Source organism: Canis lupus, chromosome 11, assembly GCF_011100685.1.
Source record: "Canis lupus familiaris isolate Mischka breed German Shepherd chromosome 11, alternate assembly UU_Cfam_GSD_1.0, whole genome shotgun sequence".
In the NCBI taxonomy this organism is placed as follows: domain Eukaryota; kingdom Metazoa; phylum Chordata; class Mammalia; order Carnivora; family Canidae; genus Canis; species Canis lupus.
Window position 1 is genome coordinate 25,400,210 of NC_049232.1, and position 12,265 is coordinate 25,412,474.

General features: G+C 42.2%; 1 protein-coding gene across 7 annotated transcripts in view; it reads right to left on the bottom strand.

The window, feature by feature from the left end:
* KLHL3 (kelch like family member 3) overlaps positions 1–12,265 on the bottom strand; it is a 114,019-nt gene that overhangs the window by 33,238 nt on the left and 68,516 nt on the right. For all 7 annotated transcript variants that reach the window (XR_005366714.1, XM_038552245.1, XM_038552244.1 and 4 more), the window contains 2 exons: positions 6,723–6,839; positions 2,772–2,921 (listed from right to left, as the gene is read on the bottom strand). Coding sequence is in view for 6 of the 7 variants with exons in the window: in XM_038552245.1 (XP_038408173.1) it covers positions 2,772–2,921; positions 6,723–6,839 (267 nt within the window). In the remaining variant the exon portion in view is untranslated. The remainder of the gene's footprint in view (positions 1–2,771; positions 2,922–6,722; positions 6,840–12,265) is intronic.

The following is a 12,265-nucleotide window of genomic DNA, read 5'->3' on the forward strand; positions in this document are numbered from 1 at the left end:
CTTAGAAGCAGTATTCTCAAGACTTCAATATTCAAGCTTAAGGAAATTTCGGTCATAATAAAGGTGGTATTCAGATTAATGAAGGGGGAAGATTAATAAAATAACTTTGAGGCAACTGGCTCATCATTTGTCATACAAATGAAGCTGGATTCCTACCCTCACCCCTTACACCAAAATAAATTCTAAGTGCATCAAAGATTCGAATGTGAAACAGAATTCACTAAAGTACTTGAAGAAAACATGGGAGTCTTTTTTTAAAACATGTCTAAGCAAGATGTAAAACCTAAACTATAAAGCAAAAGACATCAATATGACTAACTTAAAATTGTTTTGGGGGATTCAGAAAAAAAAGTTATAGAAAAGGTTAGAGGCAAAATGCAAATTAAGAAAAAATATTGGAAATACATACAAAGGCCTCACCTCTTTAAAGTAAAAATAGCCCTTAAAAAACATTTATAAAAAACATACAACCCAGGGACACCTGGGTGGCTCAGTGGTTGAGCATCTGCCTTCACCTCAAGGCATGACCCTGTAGTCCCAGGATGAGTCCCACATCGGGCTCCCCGCAGGAAGCCTGCTTCTCCCTCTGCCTGTGTCTCTACCTCTCTTTCTCTCTGTCTCTCATGAATAAATAAACAAAATCTTAAAAAAAAAAAAAAATACAGCCCAATAGAAAAACAGGCAAACGACATGATAGAAAATTCCCCAAAAAAGAATTAACAGAGACCATAATCATAGGAAACCCACACCATTCTCACTCATAATGAAAGAAATGCAAACTAAAACAACATGCCATCTTTGAAAGGTTAAAACAGAAATGTTTACTATATAAAAAGTGGAAATTATTAGAAGGTTCATACATAGAGGACAGTTAAATAAATAATGATACATAAATATAATTAAATACCATGTACCTATTGTAATTTAAATGTTGATTTCACCCATACTGATAACGATGAAAGCAGTCTGCTTTGAGTAGGGGATAGAAATGACTTTAATTCATGCAGCAAGATTCCATTTATCTAAAAGGGCACATTTTTATCTCTACGAATAGGCACGCAGAGATAGGTCAGGAAGAGCATTCACCAAGGGAAGAGCAATGACTGCTCCTGGGTGGAGGAGTTTCAGGGGAGTTTTACTCTCTTTTTCAAAAATACAATACCTTTTTAAATAGTCTACAATGAGCATATATTTCTATAATTGAAGTTATATTCAGTTTGAAAAATATTAAGTAGTTTCAATGCAATACTTCAGTAAAATAAAAGTCTCAACATGCAGTAAGGCAAATGGCCAGCCGGACCCAGGCCCTTGACCTGTGGCTGCCCCTTCTAACCTGCACAAGGCAACAGGAAGCAGACAGGTAGGTATATACCCTCAGGTTTACAAAGATGAAGCCAGGGACAGGATGGGATGGGTTCACCCAGGTTGGAGGGTGAGAAATATACAATTCAAACCCTGGTTCTACTCCATTAGCTGTGTTGACCTTAGGCAAGTCACTTAATCTCTCTGACCTCCAGTTTCCTCTGTGTAGAATAGGATACCTGTCTCCACCATAAAGGGCTTTTAGGAGGATTACGAAAGATGTGCGTGTGAGGCCTGCGGCCTACTGCTTGGCAAAGAAGCAGCACTCAATAAGTGTCAGTAGCCTGTATTAGCTGGGATATTTGTAACCTTTGTTCACATTGCACTCACTAAATTCTCCATGACCCAGAGTCACAGAGCGGAGTGGAGAGAGGAAAACCACAGACCTCAGAGAATCCAAACATGTGGTCTTAGACAAAATGCTCTTCTAACGCTTTGAAAACCTTGGAAGCTGCAGACAAGGAGCATGGCAGCCAGCCACAAAGAGGAAGAGGAGGATAAATCGAAGGCCTAACATAATTCCCTGGTGCTGCCTTGCTGTGTAGTCAATGAGTCAACACAACTCACTCCACCCTGCTTGCCTTTCCTCTTGGGGTGGCTGGGGCCTTTCCTGAGATGTCCGTATGTTAGGATCCTAGAGAGCCTACTGGGATGCCAAACTGGGAAGGACTTTAATAGAGACAGCCAGGACAGGACCTTTCATTCTGCAGATGAAGGACTGGATGACCAGTAAGGGGAAGGGCCTTGCAAGGAACCAAAGTGGCCAGTGTGTATCTGGTTGCCCTAACTGTTCTGTAGGGCTCTGCAGTGAGAGAAAGAACCAGACTAGAACTATTCTGATTCAAATAAGCCTAGAAAGAGGAGTGTTAGGACCATCACTAAGTCAAGGACCACCCAGCCATTCCTTTGTTTCCAAAAGAAATAGAACTCAGACCAAAGGGGATCCCTGGGTGGCTAAACGGTATCGCGCCTGCCTTTGGCCCAGGGCGTGATCCTGGAGTCCCGGGATCGAGTCCCGCGTCAGGCTCCCTGCATGGAGCCTGCTTCTCCGTCTGCCTGTGTCTCTGCCTCTCTCTCTCTCTCTCTCTCTCTCTATCATAAATAAATAAAAATAAATCTTTAAAAAAAAAAAAGAACTCAGACCAAAGAAGGAGGAGAGAAGAAAGAGCTCTGAGTTATTCTCAAAACTCCCTAGTGACTCCGGAGGTTACTGGAAATTCTTTGAAAAGAAAGACCCTAAAAGAGAGAGGTACCAGCAGATTCAAAAGGAACCAGTAGACTCCATCACTTAGGTCGTAAATGCCACCAAGCAGGGTAACCATGGGTGAGGAAAGACTTGGAGGCAGGAGTGGAAGGCCACTGGCCCAGAACACAGTCCCATCTGCTGCATTGACTGGGCTGGGGCTTACCTTGGGCAGGCTAACTGGAGTCCTGGGCTTGGTCCTTGGGTTCTTAATCAAGAGCCTCTGATCCAGAGGGAGCAGATGGTATTTCATGGCCTCAATGAGGAAGTCCTTACAGGTGTTGTTATTCTTTATCAAAGCTTCTTCTTCAACTGTCTGGAGGAAATAATCCACAGGTGATCCAGAAGCAGAGCTCAGCCGCATTTCCCAATCTGCCTCCTCAGGCTGGATCATTTCTGTTTTCCCACACCCCTTTATTCCCCGGCCACATCATCTCAGACTCCAAATGAAAGATCACAGACTTAAAACTTAGTGCCTACCTCCTGCATTTCAAGAGCACAGTGGAGGTGATTAAGTTCCGGCATCAAACAGACCGGGATATAACCTGTGTTTGTTTGTTAGTTCATAGGCTTAAGCGCAATTATGCAAAACAAAGACAATTAGTTGTCCTGAAGGCTTGATCTCATGTTCCTCCTAGTTTGAGTGCCTTTAATGTTTAGGGCAAATGATCGCACATTTGAGAGGAGAAGGAGAGAAAGAGGAAGAGAGCAGGATCCATGAGCCAACCTCTGGAGGCATAGAGTAAAACAAGGTGACAATCAGGAAGAATTCATAACCATTTTCTTATAGTGAAAGCCTCAGGGGTAAAACTGGCCAATGAGATGCTCTATAATCAAGTGGTGATATCAGAGAAGAAAGAATGTCCTGCACCCACTGACTTCATCTTGGACCCTATCTAAGCTGGAACTGTGGCTTCTTCACATACTCCAAAGCTATGGACCCAAGCAGATGCTCAGCAAATATAAGCCAAAAGATGTCATGAGCAAGACCAAGGGTGAAACCATGCTGGTGCTCTGATTCTCAAATCCTGTCCTTTGGCCTATGTCACATTGCTATGCGGTATATCTGTAAGGGGTAGTGTGGTCTTCGGAGGCCCCTTCACATTTTCTTTGCTGGAGTGTTTAGGAGCTAGCAGCAGAGATAGATTCCATTCAACAGCTAACAGAGATTGAATGTCTCATGGTTGGACAGCCCAGTGCTACACTCTGGGAAGAAAAAGATGAACAAGACAAAGGTTCTGACCTTGAAGCACTCAAATCCAGTTAGAGGAGGAGAAGGGCCTCCCCATCTCAACTACCTTGGCCCTCAAGCTGGTTACGCACAAGGCATGATTGAGCCTCACCTGTAACTAGGAATGGAGATGTGGCCGGGCCATCACCCGCTGGGAAGACATTAAGTAGGAAAAGAAGGATTGGCATGACAGGGCCCCTGTCACCACTGGGCACCTCCTTCCCCAGAAGTGACGCCCAGGAATACTCCATTTTGGGGGAAGGTTTCCCCACTTGCCCCACCACCACTGATGGACTGACCCAGGTTGAGACAAATTATAAGCCTTTAGGTCAGTTAAAAAAATTAAAACAGGCGAGAGAGGTTCTCTTTCTTTTTTTTAAGATTTTATTTATTTGAGAAAGAGGGAGAGAGAGAGATAGAGCATGAACATGGGCAGGAGTAGAGGAGGAGAGAGAGAGAGACAAGCAGACTCTTCACTAAGCACAGAGCCTGATGCAGGGCTCCATCACATGACCCTGAGATCATGACCTGAGCCAAAACCAAGAGGCAGACACTCAACCAACTGAGCCACCCAAGCGCCCCAAGAAAGGATATCTTCAAAAACTTGGATGGAAGGTGAAATGCATAAACAGCTACTTCTCCCAAAGAACGCGTTCAGCTTGAATGAAAATTTCCTCCAGGGAGTTAATACTTCACCATGTAAAGTTTCAAGTTGGGGTGATAAGAAAGTTTAAGAATGGATATAGTGATGGTTGTACAGCATGATGAATACAATTAGTACACTGAATGAACTGCAGACTTAAAAATGGTCAAAATGGTAAAGTTTATGTTATATATACATAATCACAACTTAAAAAATTTAAATATAGCCTATTACACACTTCTTCAATATTTCAAAATATTTAATAAAGCCTAATAAACATTAGTGGTTAAAAAACAAACAAAAACGCCTTCCCCAGAAATAAGTGCTGGTACAGGTCTGCCCAGGGCTTTCCCTGTGTCCTCAACCAAGATCAGCCACCCCTAGCAGGCTGTACTAGTTTGAAACTTCAAAGTTAAATAAGTATTAATGAAACATCCTCTTCCAGAGATGTTCTGAAAAGAGCCCTTTGAAAAGAGGGGTAGAAGGGTCATGCCCACTACCTCTGACCTCCTTCTTCTCCAGATATAAACCCTACTTTGCCATAATAACTTAAGAACTAGTATCTTTAAGTTTCAGTTGTGGACACCTGATTGAGGTTATGACTAAGGGTCTCTAAGGCCTCTTTAGTTTTCCCCAGAAACCAGGTCCACAGATTGCCCTTCCTGTGGAGTGATGCTGTGCTGGAGGCCAGACGTCCGCCTCCACCTTTGGTCCATTTCCCACAGGACAGTAGGAGGTTTGATTCTGACACTGGGAGCTCAGGCCAGTTCAGTCCCTCTGCTTAGAGAACCTTTTCTACAGGAAGGAGACGCTGCCACTAGGGGGCAGTGGTACCATCCAAACCATAAAACGCCGGGCACAAAGAAGGGCTTTGTAAGCCCTTGCCCCAGCACCTGAGAATAGGACTGGACTGAGGCTCAGAGGTTCAGGGATCATCTCATTGGTCCATTAGACTTATGGTCAACAGGGTCACAAGCCGATGATTTTACAAGTGTTTGTGAGGATACAATGTTCTCCCGCTACTCCCAATAGTATCCATGATTGTCAAGACGGTAGTAGTATCAGCCAGCATTCGCTCACAGTGTTGCAGCCTTTATATAGATTATCTCATTCTACACCCAAACAATCCTATAAGAGCAGGTGCTGTTTTTACGAGATGAGAAGACAGAGGTTGAGAAAGGTTGAACACTTGCCCAGTGTTAGATGGCTGGGAAGTGACAGAGCTAGGCCACTGGGTTGCTGAACCATCTCTCTTCTTCTCACCTCACACCTTCCATTCCTTTCAGAAACTTCTTGGAAATAGATGAGTATTGGCCTGCTGCCTTGCTGTTTTGTTTTGTTCCTATATTTAAGTTTTGCCCTCTGCCTACTTAGAAGAGTATCTACAGCCAATGGATAAACAGACAGTATTAAAGGTGACAGCCTGCTTAGTGGAAGGCAGGTGCTTCAGGGTCAACAGACTTGAATTTGAATCCTGACACTGCCTTCTACTGCCAAATAATCCTCCGCCTCCATAAACCCCAAGGCCTAGACTTGTAAAAAGAGGGTTGTCTTTGCTTCAGAGAGTTGTAATAAGGATTAAATATGTGGCATCACACTAGCACCCCGTAATTCTTAACTTTTCTTTACTTCCTCAGAGGAAGCAATATGTATGCTAGGCACCTGTGAGGAGCTGGTTTTTACCTAATCCTGAATAGAGCTCTAAGTTGGTTAGCACAAAGGTAAAGAGAACACAGAAACATGGAAATGACTTATTCTTGCTTAGCTCCCCTACAGTAAAAGTGGCTAACTTCCAGTGAGCATCTAATATGCGCAGCTCCATGCTAAACATCTGTCTTGCATATTTACAACTCCTTTGGTCCTCACAACAATCCTGATGGGGCTCTACTATCATATTTCTTCTATCAAAGAAGAAACTAAGACTTGAAGAAGTTAAATAAAAACTCAAAGCTAACAAGTAGTGGAGTAGGAACTAAACCCTAAGTGTCTTATTCTCAAACCTCACATTACCATCTAATAGAACATTGTATGTCAACTATACTTTAATAATAAAAATGTAAAAATATAAAAATAAAAACCCTTACACTACCATGCTTCACACTTAAGCCACTGGGTTGGTGCCCTCAACTCATGCAAAAGACCCATAAAACTCCTCAACTACCCCATACAACCAGGGCTGCCTGCTGCTATTCCCAGAGGCCTGGGGGAGCAGGAAAGCAATTTGTTCTTCATACAGCACTCACCTGGACCAGGTAATCCCTAGGTAAGAGAGGGAGACGAACATGTTCCATCAGTTTTGCCATGTGTTCTAAACGGGTTTCTTTCTCATAATTGATCCATGAAATCACAGCTTCAAATACCTATAAAGAAAATCAACACAGGTAACTGAAGCAGAGATAAGAGCTTTCAAAGAGTTTCCTCAGCCTGAAAAAAAATGTCCAACGTCCAAATCATTCACGAAGGTGGTTAACCTAAGATTCAATAGTTACAATTAAAAAAATGGAAAGATTTTGTCTGTTAGCAGACATCAGAGTAATAGATCACATACACACACATACACACAGGTTATAATAAACCTGCTACCCCAAATAGAGACTCACCGAGGTTCACTGCAAAATAAAAATCAGGTCTCATGGTTATTTAAAGATAGAAATACAGAACAGGAACTCTGAATCAAATTTTATAAAGACTGCTCAGGAAGACCAGAAGCCTTGGGGGGGGGAAGGCTACCATGCTCCTCACGTAAATCCCTCTCCTTGTTTATCTCCTAAGTGCAGTTAGTGCAGAATCAAGACAATAATATCATCTGCCAAAAGCTGGCTGTAAAATGGTGAGTGTGTCAACAAATGACAGAGAGTTTCCTGTCAAAAATTTCTCCTTGGTTTAACCTCTCCCTTGAGGAGAGATTTCATTTGTCTACAAATGAAAATCAGGCTCGGAACCAAGAAGGAGGCTCTCTGGTTTGGATGTGCACCATGCTCAAGAAGAAGTCCAAAATCACACTCTACATGCTACCATATTCACATAGACAGACAAAATCCAATGTTGATAAGGCTGCAGGGATACCAGCACTAGTTCTGGAAATTTAATTAACACAGATCTTTAAGAGGGGAGGGAAGAATCTGCCAATATCAATCAAGTATTTCAACGTGCATACTCTTTGAGAAATATCACTTCTAGGACCTAGTCTACAAAAAATACTCACAAAAGTGCTGTTCACAAAAGAATATGTGTTCCAGGATGTTTGCTGCAGCATTTTGGTAACAAAATAAAAAGGAAGCAACTTAAAGCTCAATAAAGGAGAAATTATTTAACTAGTATACATAGTACGGGATATTTTCAACTGGCAAAAATAATAAAATGCCTTCTTGTGCCAGAACCCAAAAAAGTGCTCAAAGATTAAGATGCACACATCAAATGGATACAGAGCCAACAAATGGGGCTTTCATTGCCAATATTTGGGACAAAACATCAAAGAGAACAAGAAAGAAATCAGATTAGTCTTGGTGAAGTGGGATGGGGAATGACTGGGAAGGCGCCAAAGGGAACTTTTTGGGGGAATGGATATGTTCTATATCTGGACAGGGTGGGATTTACATGTACATATGCATTTGTGAAAACTAATTAGGCTGTATGCGTAGTATCTGTACATTTCACTGTGCATAAGTCATAACTCAATTTAAAACATTCTCAGAAAAAAGAAAACATTCTCAGAAAAAAGAAAACATTCTCAGAGAAAAGAAAAACATAGTAATGGATCATAATACAATGAACAAAAAAGAACCCATGAATCCATAAGGATACTTTTAAAAGTGTGGGAAGGTTGGGGCTCCTGGTGGCTCAGTGGGTTAAGCATTTGCCTTTGGCTCAGGTCATGACCCCAGGGTCCTGGGATCGAGCCCCAGGTCGGGCTCCCTGCTCAGCGGGGAGTCTGCTTCTCCTTCTCCCTTTGTGTGTGCTCTCTCTCTCTCTCAAATAAATAATAAATAAAATCTTAAAAAAATAAATGTGGGAAGGGATCTTCTTCACAGACCAAATGCCAACCAATAAAAGTAGAAAGAATGACAGAAAAACATCATTTTGCAACCATCAATATAATAACTGATTGAACAAAGTTCACCAGTATATGCTCAAATCACTGCGTGAAAAATTGTTGGGGAACAAGATACAGTTTTCAAAGCATCACCTCTCAGATTACTTATGAAATACATGGCAGGGGAGTGGGCAGCCTCTAAATGGGAAAATCTGACAGATATCACTGAACAAGTGACCTAAGTTAGCACCACCAATAACAGGACAAACTTATCTTCCTGACTGTGACATAATGGGAAGGACACAGCATCCTCTAGTTTCTTCCTAAAATGTTTCACTTGAATCTTACAGTGAGGAAACAGACAACTCCATGTTTGGAACATTCTGTAAGACAGCTGGCCTGAATTCTCCAAAACCACTAATATTATAAAAAGAAAGAAAGAAAAAGACAGAGAGTTTTAGATTAAGGGGATTTAGAGACATGGGAACTGAATGCAATGTGTGATCCTTGATTGAATCGTGGATTTAAAAGAAATAGCCATAAAGGACTCTTTTGAGACTGTCAGAAAATTTGAATGCTGACTATGTATTAGCTCATATCATTGTATTAGTGTTAAATTTCTTTGGTGTGATCATGGTTTTATGGTTTTAAAAGATAATTTCCTTGTTCTTAGGAGGTACATACTCAAATGCTAGGGGTGAAATGTTATGATGTCTGCAACTTACTGTCAAATGGCTCAGCAAAATAAAAGATTAAATATGTAAAGAGAGAGAAAATAAGACAAATGAAGCAAAATGTTAACTGGTCAATCTAGGTTAAGAGCATATGAATGTGCATGCCTTCAAGCTTTAATATAGGTTTGAGATTTTTCAAAATGAACAGCAGAGGGGAGAGGAAAAGAAATTTTAAGGGAAAAGGATAAATATGACAACTAAATTTACAATATGGCATAAAGTTGAAAACTCCCAGGGGTAGAAAAAATCTCTAATTTTTCTAACCCTGCATATATTTTTGTGTGTATCGATATGTTCATAATGCTTTCGCCCTTATTTCCTAAATATAAACTTAAGTCAGGCTGGGTATACTCAAAACAGGCAAAGAATCAATCAGAAAGGGAAGGGAGGAGAAATGAATGGAATGGAAGAGAGAGGAGCAGCCTCTGTGTATAGTTTGTAAAAAAAAAAAAGTTTGTATAGTTTGTTAAAAAATCTCAGCTCTGTAAAAAATAACCCCTATGTACACAAATATAAACATACACACACCATAGAAATCCTCCTTCTCCAGTTCATTTTTTAAGATTATTTGCTCTCACAGAGCTTTATCCCTCACCCTCACAGCACTGGTTTGCGAGTGACTATGTGCTGCTCCAAGTAGCTGTCCACATCCCTAAGAACAGGGCCTTGTCTTACTTAATAGCAAATAATACATACTCTAATATTTTTTGAATGAATGAATGGACCACACGAGTTCAGAATAAGCAATGCAAGGAGGCAGTGGAAGCTGTCCAGGCTGGAGCAAGGAGCAGAGCTGGGGGGGAAGAGGACTGATATCAGAGGCCAAAGGAAACTGGAGACCATGCTGGATTCGCTGGTGAGCAACCACAGTCCCATCCTGCCTCGACACGCGGTTATCCAACAGTCTTCTGCTCCTCATTACACTGCGAGCTCTTGCAAGGTCAGAAGTGTCCCTCCTCAATACACAACCCCCACTGCCCAGCACAATGCTGGACACAGAGCAGGTGGCCAGCTGACAAAGCTCTGCTCAAGGATGAACCACGAAGTCCTTGAGGAGGTGGGATTTCCTGACAATGCCCTTTCCCGTCAACCAGCTTGGTCTTCATTATAAAAGCTAAAAAGCAAGCCGAGTCTAATGAAGTCGATATTTAACTTATCTTTATTTTTGGCGTGACTTGTCTGACTGGTTCCATTTAGTTGCACTGTTTACCTACTGGGCTGTGAAAGCCACAGCACTCAGCAACAACGGTGACCTTCTGGGCAGCTAGAGCAAGCCATGTGTTTTTCTCATTGAGACGCCATGTTAAGAAAATAAACAAGCAAATAAACTTTCAACTAGCTTTGGTGTTTAAATGTGCCTAAAATCATTCCCACAGCCCCTCCTGTTAAGGGACCAGCCAATGCAAGGGGGCAACGAGTAGTAATAGCAGGAGCCGGTATTTATCGTGTGCCAGGCCCTGCACCACCCTTTGTGGACACTGTCGCCCTGGACTCCCGTGAGAGCCCAATGAACAGATACTCGTAACCCTTGTTAAGTGCCTCGCCCAAGCCCAGGGCCACAAAGCAGCAGAGCTGGGGTTCACACAGACTCCAGGGCCAGCACTCGTGCTCTTATCCACTGTTCTCAGCCGCCTGTTACAGGCCCACAGCAGCGGCTGGTAGACTACAGCCCACAGGCCACATTCAGCCTGCCACCTGTTTTCATAAATAAAATTTTACTGGAACACAGCCATACTCACTCGTTTATACATACTGTCTGTGGCTTTCACACTGCAACAGCACAGTTGAATTGAGACTCTATGGCCCAGAAAGCCTAAAATATTTATTATCTGGTGTTTTATAGGAAGAGGGTCTCAACTCCTAGTCTATGAAATCTAAGCAGAAGCCCTGTAGCTTCAATCACAGGACAGCGTGATGTGTACTCAGATGAAAACACTTTTTATGGATCCCACGATGAAATCAGCTGCCACAAGGCATGCTTAGGGTTTTACTTTTAAACAAAGAAAAGAGCATAACTTCCTTACTGCTTCATATTCCAAAACCAATCTCTTGAGGGCTACAAGGTTGCTAGGTGGAAAAAGGATAGAGAAAATCGAATTTCATAGTTCTTGGCTCCCCATGCTTCCGATGTAAGCACAAGCCTTAGCCGGAACACCAGATGAAGGTGAACCCCCTACACCACCTCTCTGATGAGGCAGGCAGCCAGGCACACTGTACCTGGACCTGTGAATAGAATGGGGAGCACTGGGGCATTGGCAACTGCTTTCAAAATGTGTTCTGAAAATCAAGAAGGGGACTTCGGTTAAAAATAGGCAGGGCAGTGACATGGCAAGGGAAAAGGTCCAGTTGAGGATGATTCAGAGCAAAGCACAGGATGGAGGAAAAGAAGCCAATTTTGACAAGATCAGGGAAAAAAACTAGTTTTTTTTCCAAAACATGGACTTAATTTGTTAAAGATTTGAGAAATGCTGATTTTAAGAACAGCAGACACTGTACTATGCATTTTACATGCATGATGCCATTTAACTCACCCAAAAATCCTGTGAAATACATATCATTGTTCACATTTTATAGATGTGAAACAACCTCAGAGAGCTTACTATCCAAGGTCATACTGCCAGGAAGCAGTGGATCTGGGATGTGAACCCACCTCTAACTCCAAAACCCAAGTTCTAACATTGTGCAATATTACATCTCAGAGGCACAATAAGCTGGAAAACCTGGGCAGCCCAATGACTTGGGAAACTACATTCCAACAACCATAATCATAATTAAACACACACACACACACACACACACACACACACACACACACACACACATGTGCTCTTAGGACATTCCCCTGCTAGATACTCTTCCTTCCCAGGGATTGAGCCAATAGCATCCAAGCATTCACTGCCAGGATTTTTTTTTTAAGATTTTATTTATTCATGAGAAACACACAGAGAGAGAGGCAGAGACACAGGCAGAGGGAGACTCCATGCAGGGAACCCAATGTGGGACTCGATCCCAGGTCTCC